General features: G+C 42.1%; 1 protein-coding gene across 4 annotated transcripts in view; it reads right to left on the reverse strand.

The window, feature by feature from the left end:
- The window catches only part of CNGA3 (cyclic nucleotide gated channel subunit alpha 3), a 28,187-nt gene extending 15,273 nt beyond the window's left edge, over positions 1-12,914 (reverse strand). For 2 of the 4 annotated variants that reach the window (XM_050331610.1, XM_050331606.1), the window contains exons 1-2: positions 12,781-12,914; positions 3,552-3,683 (exon numbers count right to left, since the gene is read on the reverse strand). In XM_050331610.1, the coding sequence (XP_050187567.1) occupies positions 3,552-3,652 (101 nt within the window). In that variant the 5' untranslated portion in view covers positions 3,653-3,683; positions 12,781-12,914. Of the gene's footprint in view, positions 1-3,551; positions 3,685-5,231; positions 5,267-12,780 lie in introns of those variants that run through there. The other 2 variants (XM_050331609.1, XM_050331607.1) reach the window with 2 other exon arrangements.
- Positions 12,915-17,696: the final 4,782 nt, after the last annotated feature.

A 17,696-nucleotide genomic window follows, 5' to 3' on the forward strand; every position in this document is an offset into this window, starting at 1 on the left:
AAATTGTCTTCTTCCTAGTAAAATAGCATATGTTTGATAACCCCATGTTCCTACTTTTCTGGAGCCATCCAATGTGAATTAAAGTCAGTGGAGGCTCTGCCATACGTTCCAGTAAGCTCAGAAGCAAGAGACTATTTACTAGCACTTAAAAATTTAGCATTTGAGAAAAACAAGTTTTGAAATATACTTCACTGGAACCTGGACTTTATGAGGGTTCATTCTGAATTTTTTTTTATGGTACTCCTAGGATTTTCTCTGTGTTTTTTGGTCTTTAGTATTTACTTTTACAAGACTTTATCACGATCTCAAAGGATCACTTTTTCCCCCTTTGCAACGCAAATGTGAACTCTCACATGAGTCTGTTCATCTGTGTTGCCAGGAAAATACTGACATATAATGAAATGATAGCTGCAGTGTCTTCCTAAGAACTGACAACAGCACTTTCAATTTCCACAAAAAGATAATTAGCAGCTCAGTTTTGTGGGGTGCACTCAAAGCTGAGAAACTGACAAACACAGAATTAAAATTTTATTATTTCTACACAAAGAACAATGCTAAAAACAGATCCCGACAGTCCCAGGATTCTCAACTTGTTAACTGTTTTCTACCTCTCTTCTAATTACAAAACACCAGTAGACACTGCTTAGTATTGGAAAACTTTTATAACCTAGTTTATGTTGTCGGTGCTGAGAATATTGTGCCTGCCAACGTTAACATGGCTTCTGGGGGACAATTAATGAACTCATGGAACAGAAATTCATTATGGATTGCCAGATACACAAAGCCTGCATTCATCTCAAGAAGTCTCCTGAGCTGGATGTAGTAGAGTTTGCCCACCTTTTTTACTATTTCCTAGAGCAGTTGCCTACAGACCTGCTGATGAAAGGATGCTGAACTAGTCAGTCTTTTAGACTGCACTACCATGGCTATTTTTAAGTACTTCCATTCCTGTTTACAGACAAATACACATTCTGTGTGATCTTAGCAATAAATTCTAATATTGCTGCTGGGCAGTGCCTAGTAAGTATCTAAGTTCTCATTATAGTCAGTGGTTATCTTAGGGTTTGATTCAACTGCCTCAATATAGGAGTCTAGTACCATTTGGAACACTTCAAAATACTTTAGCAGACCTCTCCCGAGAACACAGATCTCTCCTCACATCCACGAGCACCATCTAAATGCTTCAAATACCCTATGGTATCTCAAATAGCATTAGATGCCTATTTTAGTCAACTTAATACCTCTTCTTATAATCAACAGAGCCAAATGAGCCTGAAGAATTATTCAGCTCCAGGGTAAGCTCAAGAGTTTCCCAGGTGCTGCTCACTAGGAGTACTGACTACATCTCCACTCATAACAGCAGGAACCTTCTCACACAAAGGCACCAAAATCCAGATGTCTTCAGGTCACAGCTGAATCCCAACTTTTAGACAGGCAACCTGTGTCTATAGGCTAATGTGTTGCCTCTCCTATTTGAGCTGTTTCTCTGCAGAGGCTGGATTTTTAAAATGGAGACTCATTCGTTATTTTTTGTTTTGTTGATTTTTTGTTTTAACAAAATGAAGCAACTTCATAACACGCTACAGAGTAAAAATATGGGCACAAGAGTCACTTACTCCAGTATATATGAGAACGACAGCTTAAAGACTAGGAGCAGCTTTCCGTTAACTATTGCAGCAAATTCTTTTTCTTGATAACGCCTCATTTCATAGCAGAAAAGCACTTACAGCGCATCTTTAGCATTAAGCATAAATTTAACACCCACTAACTTTAATGAGAACTAAGTAGTGTGTTTAATTGCTTTGTTGAACTATAGGTAACTATAGGAGCTGAAAGAAGACAATGGCAAAGAAGAAACACTTGCTACTCTACAAAACCTGGTGGTTTTTTCCCAATGTCTGTAGTTGTATATTTTGCTACAAAAATAAAAGGGCTAAAATTCTGGATGGAACCTATCTTTTGGTACAGACATATTCTAAAACAAAACTGAACTTAAAAAACCTGTACCAAAATTCTTTGAGTGGTATTACAAAGGTATTGTATATACTTACAAGCGATCACTTGGGCAATCCAAAGCTCCTAAATATAAGATCTTTTTAAAAGAGTAATATTGTATCTTTTTATCTTGTATATTTTTATCTTTTTGTGGTTTGTCTTTTTATATCTTTATCTTTTTCAAATATTTTTATCTTCAAAGAACTCCTGTAACTAATGCTGATACCAGCAAATTTCTTTTAAATTAATGCTTCTTTACGACCACCATCATGATGATATAAATGCAGTTCATATTTCAGTCCCTGTATCTGTCAAAAGCAAGACATTGCCTCTGAAATTGCAGATGACCAAAGAGATTCAATCCTACAGTTAAAGGTTTATAATCCCACTCTCACATCCCCACCAGTAATTCCATTCTGTGAGCTGCCAATCACCGATATCCTCTGCAAATAAGACATCAAAAAAGGAAAGGAAGATGCAAATTTATTTCTGTGTTTTCCCTGTCTCTGAGATATCACTGTAAACAGAGACAAAGGGACATGGCTCTTCCAAATCTAAATAAGTCAAGCAAGACATACTGTGCAGAACAGAAGCAGCTCCATTTCCACCAGTGGAGGTACACCCACATGACAGAAGGTATCATGTAAGCAAAGCAAAAAGGGAAAAAGGACCAATTCAAACAGGGCAGGAATCACACCCATACTGGACACTAGGGGCATGCAATTCAAAAATCCTCATAAAGCAGGCAGTCCTATCAGCCCAGCAGGAGTTTGAGTGTTCCAGTCTGGGTACACATTTGAACAGCCAGAAACAGTCTGACAAGGTCCGCACAGATGAGGTGGTTGACCATAACAAGAAAAAAGCAGAACATTTTGTCCAGCCTGTACAGATGCTGTGGATCATCAGACACCTTCCTGCAGGCCCAGCAGGGTTTGCCCAGTTCAGAGAAATGACTGGTACTGTGCAAAGCATAAGTGCAAGCTCACTGGCACATTTTAAACAGCCACTTTAAAACTATTAAAACAGGAAGGCAAATGTAAAGGATTTGTATTACATTTGTAAAGGAAATGTATTACATTTCCTCTGTACAGTGATGGACTCTGAAAATCCAGTACAAAAATTTGATATTCTTTATACACTACAAATGTTCCCTATCACAGGAACTAGGTAATTTGCAGAGGCTACTTTTAAAAAAAACTTCCCTGGTGCTGAAAGGATCTTTTTTTTCCACCAAATTCCACATACTCTGTCAGGAGCACAGGACCTTCAGAAAGAAGTTCCTCCTTATCGAGTTAGTATAATTCCCAGTGATATGAAAATGGGCTTTATTCCTGAGTTAGTACAGTTTCTGATTCCAGAACTACAAGCCATGACAAGCTCCCCTGTGTCTGTCTCTTCAGTACTTGGATACACGTTGTTAAAGTCAGTTAAGTGCACAGGGTCAACAAGATGACACAACATTCCCATAGCTCTAGCTCCTACTCCTGGTGCTAGAGGAGTTCCACAGATCATGCAGCAATCTTGTCCTCTTGACTCTGCTGAAAGGAATGTATTACCTGATATAGCCATTTTCAATCCTTTCAATATCTTCGTCAGTAGTTCTGACAGACAGTCTGTGCATACCAGGGTAGGAGTGCTGGGTGTTGATTTTTGCCATTTTGCTTTACATATCAACATCTAAACGACAGCTGAAATGGGAAAAAAAACATGAAGACTGCAAAAGAAATGTGCTCAGTGCTAAAAAGAGTGCTTTATTAAAACAGTAGAACAGCAAAAAGCAATTTCAACCATTTGAATAATAGTCAGTGATATTTACACACACATATGACATGTTGCTTGATTTACTTGCAGTAGACAGAAAAAAAAATGTGCTAGTAAAATTGTAACAAAGAAGATTCATCATGACCTAAAAAAAGGGTTACAAGACACCTTATTCTTTTTAGTTTCTGGTCTTTATGGATACCTACTACTATCCACTTAAATTGCATAGAAAATCTCATTAGAAAAAGGTTACAGTTAGAAAGTCAAGCAAAAATAGCCAGATAATACATGTGCTAGGACAACCCATTCCACTTTACATTGATTCCCTTGTGCTAATTTTATCTATTTTGTGACTAAACTTTTTATTCCAAAAATACCCCTCAGCTTAATATACACCATGCAATAATTCTATATCATTAAAACTCTGCACTAAACACATACTCACGTTTTTTATTATACTGCTTCAAGACAGTCTCTGTTAAGATATTTAGCAGCTCACCTCCTACAAGTTTTATGATATTGATCTGAATTCCTTTCCAGATTTGACCTTCAATGCTTTTCCAAGTTCAGATCACATCTATCACTTGCAAAACAAGTTTTAAGGCTCAAGACAAGAGTCTTACAAATAAGGGAGTGAAAGACTTTCAGTGAAAGCTTTGAATTTTTAAAAAAGAAAAATTTAAGTTTTGAAATTCCCTTCAAGAAACTTTTTTGTTTGAGATACGACTAGAATGAAATTCTCTTAGGATCAGTTAACTCCCTCCCACCTACTGTCTCTTTTTCACCTGAAATCCTCTGTCTCACTGACTACACAATATTCACCTTTAAGAGGAAATGAAACAAAGATCTTTCAGAAACTAACTTTCTGTCCTGAATTGTTCCTGAATCAAAGGTCATAATCCATGACTAGAACTATGTTATGTATCCACTTTCTTAAAAAACAGATACCCAACTTACCCTCCCCTCAACTTCTAGACAACTAAAGGAAATCATACACAACTTTTAAAATTATTTCATATATTTTAAAATTTAAAATGGGGTGGGGTTCATCCAGAAATAATAAAATTAGTCTAGAAATATCACTTGGGTGTCATTTAACACCTGAAATTTTGATTAGTATTTCCCATTACTAATTTTGCCTCAGTGTAAGTCAGTTAATGTCTAACTGTGTCTCGCCTTAAACTGAGCCCTGTTCATGCTGGTTAACTGAAGTTTTACTGGGGAAAAACATGCATTTTTTTTACACATTGATATAAAAAATTGAGTCCTTTCAACCCAGTCTAAGATTGGAATGTTCACTCAGAATAATTAATTTCTAAAGTGCAGATAATTTACGCTAAAAACGTAACTCGAGGTTTTAAAAGCTTAGTGGTGGGAAAAGAAGAACGATTCATAAGTAACAAAGCATTAACCCTTCTTCTAAAGATGTATTTTCAGCACAAAGTTAGTACTGAGTTAAGATCTTGACGACCTACCACAACAGTAACACTCATCAGTTCTGGTGATTCACAATCAGATCGATGTCTACCTCTGGCAGTTCTTCAACAAGGGTCACCTGGTTTATAATATCTCAACAAAATAAATAACTCTGCTAAAACAATAAAACTGTTGAAACAATAAAATCATGAGCTAATAAAACCCTTCTGAAGTCTTGGGATGATGTAGATAATTTGTTACCAACAACATTCTCACTGAGAAGACACCTTGCTCCTGAATCTGGAGATTAGTGAACTATGTCTCTCTGTATTTCAAATACTGTAGGTGTGACATATGGATTTCCAGACACTTGTGCATGAGCTCCCAAAAGTTTGGTTAAAAAACCATAAAGTATAGTATTTCTTTGAACTTAAAACTGAAATGGCTTCTTGAGATGTTACTAATCTCCTGAAATTAGATATTACTAGTCTGGACTTAAACCCTATTAATAGATACTGGAATTAGATATTCCAAATCTCCTCGAAAGGCCTGAGTATGCCAGTGGAAGCACTGAATACAGCAAACACTCACAAAGCTTATTTAGACTTCCAAAAGCTATGCCACTAAAGAAACAAAACAAGTCATAGGATATGAAGCCAAATACTATTTTGGATTTAAAATGAGAAGACAGAAAGCAAGAACAGGATTAAACAGCTCCCTTCACCACTGGAGAAGTTTAAGAACAGTATTCCTCAGGGCCCCATAGGAAAATCTGTCATTAATGATGTTGACAAAAAGAAGGAGTGGTGATACAAGAATACCTCAGTATGGAAAAAAATACTATAGGCAGGAGTAACAAAAGGAGTGCAAGGAACTTCAGGGTGACCCCCAACAACTACATCAACTTCTCAGTTTGATGACAAGTGATGTGCAACACAGGCAAATGGAAATCAATGAATGCAGGTGACAAGCGTGTAAACTACAGCCTTACATGCATGCTTCCAAATGGGCCATATGCTCTCAGAAAGGGAACCTGAAGGGAAAGTAGTTTTAGATTAAATATTAGAAAGAAATTCTTCACTGTGATGGTGGTAAAACATTGGAACGGGTTGTCCAGAGCAGCCGTGGACGCCACATCCCTGGAAGTGTTCAAGGTCAGGTTAGATGGGGCTTGGACCAACCTGGTCTAGTGGAAGGTGTTCCTGCCCCTGGCAGGGGGGTTGGAACTACATGGTCCTTAAGGTCCTTTTCAACTCAAACCATCCTATGAACTTACCATACACGTACAGCTCAGTGACACCCTGCTCACTGCTGGGCAGGCTTGCTGACACAATAACTGACAATATATACATGGAAAATGTTAATGACACAAAGTACACTAAAACTGTTCCACAAAACAACAGTGCAGACTTATCTAGAACACTATTAGTCCTTCTCTTGAACAGAAATATAAAGCAGAACAAAAGCATGGAAAGAATGATTAAGGACATAGAGAAGGGAGAGAAAGAAAAATGGTCTTGCTCACCCTAGGAAGATGAAGAATAAAATAAAAATATATAGGTAAAATTGGAGCTCATTTCAGATCCGTTACAATAATTTCAGCTGTAAAGTTCACACTCAATATACAGTGTGTTCTGAACTCTTACTCTACACGAGGAAAGGAGGGGGGGAACATTTCACAGAAACACAACTCTACTATTAAGCAATAAAATACAATCATGCATTTTTGGAAGGAGGTAGGGACAGTGGATCAAAGTGTGTTATGTGTGCCCAGCTGTGGTGGAGGGAGACTGAACACAGGACTGATAGAAATAAATAATGAAGCAATTTGGGTACAGAGCAGCTGGTGAGACGTCCTGAAGTAACACGGTTTGGCACTGCATAAAGCCCATAGAATTCTGACAAATTACTGGCTATCTGATAAAGGAGAAATATTTGTTCCTTCTAGGCCTCCAAGAATCCTAACGATAAATGTGTTCAGTAGTCCAGGGAGGAGATCAGCATTTCAACAGTGGATCCAAAATCTGGCAAGTGACTGACTAGGGAGCAGCTGATCATGAGCTATCAGGAGGAATCAGCAGGAAAGTCCTGCAGAGCCGTGAGGCTCCGCAAACACCTTCTGCATGGCCATTGAGAGACAGCTTCAACTGTCTGGGACCTGCAATGCCAAAACTGCCACCAAAACACTGGTTCTTACCAGGGAGTTTTAAGAAGTGAGTAGAGCTCAGCTTTGTATTTAGAAACATAGTTGTTACAGTAGTGTGGTGGGTTGGCCCTGGCTGGCTGCCAGACGCCCAGCCAGCTGCTCTCTCACTGCCCCTCCTCAGCAGCCCAGCAGGAAAAAGTAAGATGAGAAAGTTCATGGGTCGAGGAAAAGGACAAGAATATTACTTACCAATTATCATCAAAGGGAAAACAGGCTCAAATTGGGGAAAATTCAACTAATTTATTGCAAATTAAAATAGAGTTAGATGGTGAGAAACAAAAACAACTCTACCCTTCATTTTTTCCCCAAATTCAACTTCACCCCTACATTCCCAACTCCTCCACCTCATCCACTCTACCCAGCAGCACAGTGGGTGGGGAATGGGGGTTGCAGTCAGTCCATAATGCTTCCTCACTGCTGCTTCTCCCTCCTGACACTGCCCCAGGGTGGGTCCTTGCTGCAGGCTGCAGTCCTCCACAAACAGCCCCAGTGTGGGTCCTCCATGGGCCACAGTTCCTGGCAGGAGAACCTGTTCATGCATGGGCTCCTCTTCACGGGCTGCAGTTTGCTTAAGGAAATAGCTATTGGCTCCACTGTAGGGTCCTCCACAGTGGATGTCTGCTCCAGTATGGTCCCCTCCATGGGCTGCAGGTGAATCTCTGCCCCAGTGCCTAGAACAACACCTCTGCTCCTTCTTCTCTGACCTTGGTGTCTGCAGAACTGTTTTTCACCCTTCCCCCCACCTCATTCCCAACACACTGTTTTCATGGCATTATACTCACTCTGAAGTGCTTTTCCCCCAAATTGCCACCATCTTGGCTGCAGGGGATCAGTTGGAGACATCTGTGTCCAGCACAGGCAGCCCTGGCTGCTCCTTACAGAGGGCCCCTTAGCACCCTGCCACCCCCCAGGGGCCTGCACCCACCACACATTGGTATCTGCCTTCTATTAAATCTCTGCTATCTGGGAACTCCACTCTCTACTCTGAATATCTAAAACTAGTAATTACACTGAGAGTAAAACTTGATTACCTAAAGGTTGACAAGTCTGATAAATCCATGTTAGGTCTTTAGAACAGGTCTTTAGCCCACAAGCAACTGAACAAGAGAAACAGATGGACAGACAGACGGATAGTTCTCTGAGCCTCAATCTAGTCACCCAGTAAAATAAAACTTACCAGAAACCCTCCTAGCTCTTGAAAGATTGACATCTTTACCAATGCCTTAAGCAGAATTTTAACATGCTTTCCCACTTAGTCTTTCTGTCCTTGCTACCAATTGTACTAACCTGAAAGAGATGAATAATAAATAACTCCACACTCAAGGATATTGCTTTTCAGGGCTTAAATCACTGAGACTGAAACTAGAGCTAAATGATAAAGACGTATTATCCTACTAAAAATGTAACAAATTATACATCAATGATAGCACTGCCTACTTCAAATGCAAATAGTTCATGTACTCTTTTATCCTCTTCCTTTTGAATTCAATAGAAACTGATGTTTTGTGTCAAATTATTTAATATGCACTGCCTGGTATAAAAGACTTGTTTTATCAAGACAGCGAGTTGTTTGACAACAAATACGAGTTCAAGTGACATATGAAAACTTCAGATTCACGTAAGCCTTTACTAATTTTGAAAGTCATGTTCTACTTATCTCTTTAGAACCACATCTTTTAAGACTTAGAACAAGAGGTATGAAGGCTGCGGTATCTAAATTAAGGAGCTGTGCCATCCAGTGGATATCCTAAAGCAGGCATCCAGAAATTCAGGTACCCAGGAATAAGGCTCTAAGAGGGAGCTACATACGCCAGCCAATATGAAAAGACTGAAGCTAAAATGGGAGACTGAAAATAACCGGGCATCTAACTCCAGGCCAAAAAGAGGTGGCACCCAACGGATAGACATAACTCCCCTCTTTCTCAAATCTGTTCACTCATGTGCAGCAAATTGCATTGTGCTGAGCAGCTGCACCTCAAAGATGAGAAGCTTTTTGAGTCTGCTTCAAGTTAAGCAAGTCAAAACAGTTTTACTCCTTTCTCCAGAGCCTGCTAGCAATAGATTATGGGATACATTCTCACATAACTTTCTCAGGTGTTTTCAGTGCTGTGAGGACATACACTGGAGCAGCAGCAGGAATGTCTGTTTTCAGCACCCATGGCTATTTGGACACTGCAAGGCCTCTGAGCAGTTTTTTGTCCTGTGTTTCAGACAATTTTACACATACTCAGTAGGATAAAAATCCAAGTACACATTTTAATATTATAAATTATATAAAATTTAGGAAGTGGATGGACATCAGCTAAGCCACCAAAATGAATTGTGCAGCTTGTCAAATATCTGTGAAAGAACTTTGAATTACTATAGTCTCCTTCTCAAGAGCATTGAGAGTTCACATTTGGGCTACTCTAGCAGTTCCCCTTTGGGGCAGAATATGTTAACTCACCCTAACTTAATTCAAAATCATTAACCAACCAAGAATTAATATGTTTGATACAAAATAAATGTAGTCGTTTATCAAGCAGTGATGGCGGATCAAGCTATTTATACCACCACTTAATATTCTCAAAGCTTATTTATTTAGACTAAAAGGACTACTGAGGGAAAATATGACAGAATTCATAACCAGATTTTCAAGGTGAAATATGTTTCACCAGCACAAAGTAAAAGATGACCTTACATACAATTTTATAATGGATCTTATGTGTTTGTGTAGTAGGAAAATTCTGTAGTTCTTGAGGCTTTCAACATTTCATTTATTGCTATGGAAGCAGTAATAAGCTGCATAGGATCACTTACATCATTTCAGTTAAGACACATTCTAAATCCTCACACAGCAGCTCAGGTTCAACCCTGCTAAGACTCTGGGATTTATTCTGGGATTTGACCTCCACCTACATGATCCTTGTTATATCACTTGGTAATAGTTGTAGCTCAGCTGTACATTTGGTATCTTGTGTATGTTACGTGTGACAGCCTGCAGCTCCAATGATACGACCAGAACAGGCAACAAATGGACATCAAAGACTGGATCTTTAAGTAACTATGCGATGTGAAGACAAGGTCCAACTTTCTTCCTCAACCACTTGGAGGTTTGCAAATTAACCTGCAGACTGGACTCTGGCACACTGTCACGGAAACCAGCTTTGTATATGAAGGCTACTAGATCAAACCCAAGGGTTGGAAAAATAATCAGCAAGCTGCACCACCTTACTCTCATGAATCATTATGCATAATAGTTTGAATCAACAATTCTTAAAAATCCTAGGACCTCCTTTAAAAACACACTTTTCAAATTTTACTACTCTCTGCTACAATATATTGCATTTTCCACAGTCTATGAGCACTGACATCTCTTGAAAATGAACATAATTTACATGCATAGCCCAGTAGCCTCAGTACCAAAGATCTGTCAAATACCTTTTACAGATACTCTAGGATGTACATATACTCCACACAGCACTGCATATGCCTGTATGTATAATTTATAGTTTTAGAATGAAATGCACAAGATTAGCCTTGATCTATTTGATGGCTGAGTCCCTGGCACCTTGTAGTACCAAAATAACCTTTAGAATAAATGGTTATTTGAATTGATTTTCCCTTCCATATCTATGAATTATTAGTAATGCAGTTCAATTTTCAAAGATTTGCTAAACTTTTTTTGCAGACCATTTTCTACGAATTTATTATTTTTTAGACTGGAAACTATTTAGGAAAAACTAGCCATGAATGCTGAACATAATGTTGTAAATTGAAACGCAGTAAATTACAAATTATAGCTGACTAGACAATCAAGTTACATCATATTGTTTCTGTTGCTGGTATGGACTAACATGATGCAGGTACCCAGCACCCATGTCTCTGTACAGCAAATAAGCTCTGTGCAAGGCTTCTGTAGCCTCTGTCTGAAATTCAGCAGTTCTGCCAATATCTCTGTCAGTGCATTCATTTACCAAGATAACTCTTAAAAGGGAACATAACAGGGGCATGAATACAGCTAAAACACAGCAGCTTTACACTTCTGAATGCATGTCTATAAAAGATATATGTAAGTTTCCATGTGCGCACGTGCGTACACGTGCACGTGAATGTCACCCCTTCAAACTCACTCCCTGCCCACATTACGTAAACCACTGGAGCTATTCCACTTGGCTAGGGAAGGCAAGCTGGAGAGGTAAATTCCGTCACGTTTCACAAGCAGTAACAAGACATTCGACAGAAGAGGATTTAAGAGATGCTAATGAAAAGAGATGGCAACATCGGAGAAGGCTGCAGGACAACACGCTGAACAGAAACGACCGAGCTTGGGTGCAAACTGGATGACAAAGGCTGGGATACACAGAAGGCAAAGCTGAGAGCTGCTGATATGGAAGGACGCTGTATACTTTTTTAACGCTGATGTGCTCTTCCCTCAAGTTGTTCGCTGCATGTTTACTGTGACTACCCTTGCTAATTAGACATCCTGACAGTCCCATTATCACCTGCACCTGTATTTTCCTAATCAGATCGTTTTAGCATGCATACTCAAAGAAAATTACATAAACAATACCAGAGGAAAAAAACCTGCTGACTGAAGGAAAAGCTATTTCAAAACCTGTAACATCTGAAACTACACTTTACTTAGCTGTAACAATGAAAATTACAGATTTTAAATACAACGTTCCTCTCACTACTTACTTTGAATGCAACAGCTATAAATCAGGAAAACCAAATATAGTTAAAAGTGTCCACACTCAACAGGTACCAACATCTACATTTAACATCTTTTCTCCAGAGAACTGTAACATTCAGGTAATTGACTTTTTCCTCTCAGCAAGTGAGTGGACCTTCCATTAGAGAAAGACTCTGATTATAACTATTATTGTATCTTGCATATTCTCAGGCACACTATGGCCTGGATTACACTACAGGAGTTTTGCAAAAGATGTCATACTGCTAGAACCAAGGGAAATTTATTGGGAACACCGGGAAGCACTGGAAAATTATTCCCTTTCACTACTTGCATTATTTGCTAGCATTTCCTTTATATAGGAAACAACCTGTATAAGCAACCTCCTCTTACACCACAGCCACCAGACTGCAGAGAAGTTAAGAGACACATCAATCAAACTGGTAAAATTAAGCATCATTCAACAGGAATGGTGTAAGTGCCTCTCGGCCTCACTTCTGTATGGATTCGTGTCCTGAACACAATTTGATTGTGAGTATGCAGAACTCTGTGTCAATTAACCAAATTAATACTTTTATTTAAAACTAACTAACTAAATAAATATTGTAAGTTACGTTTCCATTTCAAGCTTCTGAGTTAACGTTTGGAATTGAAGTCCGATGTAGGACGTGATCTCGCTCTTCCGAGCATGACAGAAAGGGACGCTTACCACCTGCTCTTCCATACTCACCTGCCCACGCTTTTCTCCGCAGCACCCCAACTCCGGAGCTCCGTCCGTCCGTCCGTCCGACCGTCCGCCTGTCTATGGGATGCGGATGCCCCAGGGCCGAGATCCTCGAGCGACGCTGGCGGTCAGCGCTGCCCTTCCCGACGCGGTTCCAGCGCGGACCCTTTCCCGGCCGCGGAGCCGGGCAGCCCCGGCAGCCCCGGCAGCCCCGGCAGCCCCGGCAGCCCCGGCAGCCCCGGCAGCGCAGCCCGGCCCGGCGCGGCCCGGCGGGGGCGGCGGGGCAGGGCAGGGCCCGCCGGGCCGCCCCTCCGCGCTGCGCGGGCGGATTACGGCCGGAGCCCGAGCGCCTAAACCCGGCTCACCGGGAAAAGCCGCTCCAAGGGCTTTGCGATCCTGTTAAGTTCTCGGAGGGGATCAAGACGTCAAAGCGGCTCGGCGGCGCCCCGGCACATTTTGTGCCACGCCTTGGAAAGTTGGGAGCCCGGCGCGGGCAGGGCAGGGCAGGGCCGGCCCGGGGCCGCTGGCGGAGCGAGGACCCGCAGCCCCGGGCGGCGACACGAGAAGGGGGACGGGACCGGGCGAGGCGGCTCCCGCAGCGACACACGCTCCGGTACCCGCGGCACTCGCTCGCTGCGGGGCGGAGCTCATCCCGCCTCAGCGGGGCGGGGGCCGCAGCACCGGTGCCTGTGGGCCGGGCAGGGTCCCGCCGCCGCCCCCGGCCGCGCTCGCCGAGCCCGCCGCTGCCTCAGCCGCCGCCCCGCGGGCCGTGCCGAGGGGAGACCCGGGAAGAGCGGGGATGCTCGGCAGTGTCCCCAGAGGGGCCAGCGGCGCTCGGGAGGAGATCTCCGGGCCGGCTCCTCGCCGCCCTCCCCTCGCACACGCCGTCCCCGGCGCCTTCATCTCGGCGGCGGCGGGCGCGGAGGGGCCGGAGCGGGGCGGCGGCGGGGCCGGCGGGAGCGGGGATCGGGAGGAACGGGGACCGGGTGGGGACGTGCCGCTGCCGGCTGGAAGCGCGTCCCCCTCGGCAGCCGGCGCGGCGCGGATTGCCCGCAGCTCTGCCCCACGGTCCCTGCCTGAGGCGGACCTAAGGGGATGGTACCCCACAGCCCGTCTCACTGCTGCGGCCGACACCCTCTCCCTCGTGAGAGGCGTTTCTCCTCGGTGTACCGAGGAACAGGTTTCTTCTTCAGTGCTCTGGCCCTCGCTCCCTGACCTCCTGGAGGGAGCTTCATGTGCTGAGGCTCTCTCAAGGCTTTTGCACTCCCTCGAACTTCACCTCTGATTCTGCTTTTCCCAGGCTTCAGAAAAGCTGCAAACAAAGAGTGTGTATTATAAAATGAAGTGATTCTTCAGCTGGAAAATGTCAGCAGAAGCCATGTCATTTCCAAAGGAAAGACTGCTGCATTTTGCTGCATGTCATTGAATGCAATTTCCAAAAGGTCCCAGATCTGGACAGTGAGGGGTTCAGGCTGAATCACAAAAATGAATGCCCACATCCAGATGCATCATTTTCCAAAGTCTGTCATAGTATTCAGTGGTACCGGTGTAAGAAATTTTGGAGAAAATATTGTGTTAAAGTTGCTATACATTTTCACAATACCTCTATAGCAGTTGCCTGGGAATTGAAGACAACAAGGAAAAAATAAATAACTTTTTCCTCTTCAAATTTCTGAATTGTTAGGTATAATTTAAAATGTGCTTATTAGGGAAAAAATATTGTTTGTTTCCATCATTTTTCTAATTTCTATGAAATTTTCTTTCCAAGTCTAGTTCTTGCCTCACTTGCACAATCCTTAAACCAGTCCCCCGAGAGTCCCTGAGAGCCATCAAGTAGGTTCAACCTGCTGAGAGCTTCAAGATATCATCCATCAAAATAGTCATGTTCAGCAAGGCACTACTGAGGATTTATCTCAGTGACCTATAACATTATTGGTCTCAGATGGACACCTCTTGAAAACACAACCATGAATTACCATGTCTAATTTCAACAAAATATTTTGTAGTTTTATATGCAAATTAGATATCAGTTCTGTTCCACTCTGTCTGCAGTTAAGCAAAAAATCCATTATAGTTTTCAGCTGGAGATTATAGTTAATTAGAAAGGGGAAATCTAGAGCTCCAGCACCTCAAATTAGAAAAGAGAGGAGGAAAAAGAAGGAAAGAAAAAGCAACTCCTTCTGTTACAGTCTTTCACACATTGGTCCTCAGCTATCCAGCTATTAAACAGTCTTCTGTGTCATAGCTTGCTTTCTAAGTTTGTTCTTTTCCAGCTTATTTATAGCTTGTAAGTGAAACTCCTGAGCTGTCAGATCACTCTACATATTCTTCCTCTTCTCTTTCATCTTTCATGTCATGAACTTCTAATACTTAGTCTCAAGGCCCTGTTCAGCTGTGCCCATCTACTTCTCTCTCATGTTTTCTTGTTTTGTTATTGTCTCAAGAACTCTATTTTCTAGATTTTTAGTCTGAATTCACTGTATATCTAGTTTATCATCACTTCAATAAAATTAGAACACAGCTGCCAATACCCACTTTTAGACTTTTGTACTTTATTTTGAAGTCCAGGAAAATACTAAAATCTAAGTAATATATAATCAATGCCTTTCTGTCTAGAAACTAATTTTGTTAGACATTAGGCCTCTGCAGCTGTGTGGGTTGATCCGGGCAGGACATCAGGTACCCACCTGAGTGGCACATGGGCACAGACAAGGGGGGGTTATGGTCAGTTTATCACATGATGTCTCTGCCACTCCTTCTTCCTTGCTGTCCACCCCTGCTCCAGCCTGGGGTCTCTCCCACAGGAGACAGTCCTCCCCAAACTTCTCCAAAACGAGTCTTTCCCAGGGGCTGCAGTTGTTCATGAACTGCTCCACCGTAGGTCCCTTTCACATGGTGCAGTCCTTCAGGAACAGGCTGCTCCAGCATGAGTCCCCCATGAGGTTATAAGTCCTGCCAGCAAGCCTGCTCCAGCACAGAGTCCTCTCTCCACAGAGCCACACGTCCTGCCAGGATCCTGCTCCAGTGTGGGCTTCCCAGGGGGCCACAGCCTCCTTCAGGCATCCACCTGCTCCAATGTGGGGCCCTCCACAAGCTGCAGGTGGATGTCTGTTCCACCATGGACTTCCACAGGTCTGCAGGGGGACAGCTGTCTCACCATGGTCTACACCCACGGGCTGCAGGGAAAATTAACTCCATCTCAGCCAGACCCAATACACAACCTCTGGTCAAAAGACCCTGCCAAGATGAAACGTTTTTATCCCCTTACTGGTCAACGAAAAAGGTACTACAGGAACATTCTGCAACATCTTGAGGGATATGAAGGGTCTACATTCCTTTGTCCTCCCCTGGAAAGTTTTGCTTCTCTGTGCTTTGTGTGTTATGCTCTGAAGGAAGAAAGTGATACTGCAAAAATAGAATGGGAGAGTTCTATCTCTGCTCTATCTCTCTAGCACCAATTCAGAGTGAACATCTGTGTTTTAGTAATCTTACAGCTACTAGAAAATTACTTGTGAGGTGATATGCCTTAAAATACTTTCTATCCATCTTTTTTTCAAACAATACACTTAGGAAACCTTTGTCTTCAGTAAGTTAGTTGTAGTGCATGGTTTAAACTATTTTCAGGAGACAAAATGGACAAATCGCCTTTCCTTCCTCCTTTTTCTGTTTTGTGGCACTGCCTGTCTTGTTATTTGTCTTTACTTGCATATAATGAAATAGCCTCTCATATCATGCTGGGGTCTTTAAATAGGTCCATTTTATTGTGTTCATTAGATTCCTGTGAGTTGGAGAAATACTGGCAATAATACAATGATAAATGACCATAAAATTTATACATAATCTTGAGTTACATTCTTTAAAATTGAAAAAGGACACAAAACTGGAAAAAAATCACAATCATTGAGTCCATTATTTTGTACTTTTTTTAATATGTACTTTGACAGTCCTCTGACAAAGAAATAATTTTGCACAGTTATCTTTCTCCAACTGCTTTCTCTTTCACCAGAGTTTGTCTCTCAAGCTGAGCCTCCCTTTAACTCCAGAACCAGATGGCTTGTGAGTTTCCAGTAGCCTCTGAGAAACAAAGGAAAAAAAGGGATAGATGATACATCAGTAACTTCTCCAAAATGCACCGGAAAAACAGAAGTTAATTGCAATAAGAGTTTTCAGAGCCTTGACTTAGTCCATCATAGAATGAAATCCTCAGCCCGTAATAGATTGGAAATATTCAAACTCACCGCTTGCTGGAAGATACACTGCAGTGTCCTCCTGCATCCAGCAGCAGGACAGCATTTTTAAGAATGTCTAATCTGTGAGGGAAAAAGTAGATCTGAAAGAGGATAAAGCCAGCTAGACTGTGACCTGTGTTCTGCAAACTCTTCCTGCTCTCTGCTGGCTTGGCCTCAGAGCGCTGGTGCAGTGTTCAGTTTCTCTGACTTCACTGAGCTGAGCCGGGCCCTGAGCTGGAAGCAGGCACTGTGTTGGAGCTGTCCTTCCACATCTTGAGGCCAATTCCTGTCATTAGTCATCTGAGCATAAACCCCAGTAGTTCAGTCAGTACAGAGGCAGTACACCTCACAGACCAAAACACAGAGTCAGGCCCTGTGGGAAAGATGGTCAATAGCCAAAGTACAAGTTCTGTACATAATCAACCTTTATTGCCAAAAAGGAGTAGGTGTTTAGTGTCAATGCTAGAATTCTCCTTCTGAATCTTTTAGGTGATTGATGATAACATATGCTATCATTAAGCATATGTGTCAGCCTGGAGAAGAGAAAATGGAGGGGAGATCATAGCAGTCTACAACTTCCTTATGAGGGGAAGAGGAGGGGCAGGCATCGATCTCTTCTCTCTGCTGACCAGTGACAGGACCCAAGGGAATGGCCTGAAGCTGTGTAAGGGGACATTCAGATTAGATATTGGG

Source organism: Myiozetetes cayanensis, unplaced genomic scaffold (assembly GCF_022539395.1).
Source record: "Myiozetetes cayanensis isolate MyiCay16 unplaced genomic scaffold, myiCay2020 scf5-8, whole genome shotgun sequence".
In the NCBI taxonomy this organism is placed as follows: domain Eukaryota; kingdom Metazoa; phylum Chordata; class Aves; order Passeriformes; family Tyrannidae; genus Myiozetetes; species Myiozetetes cayanensis.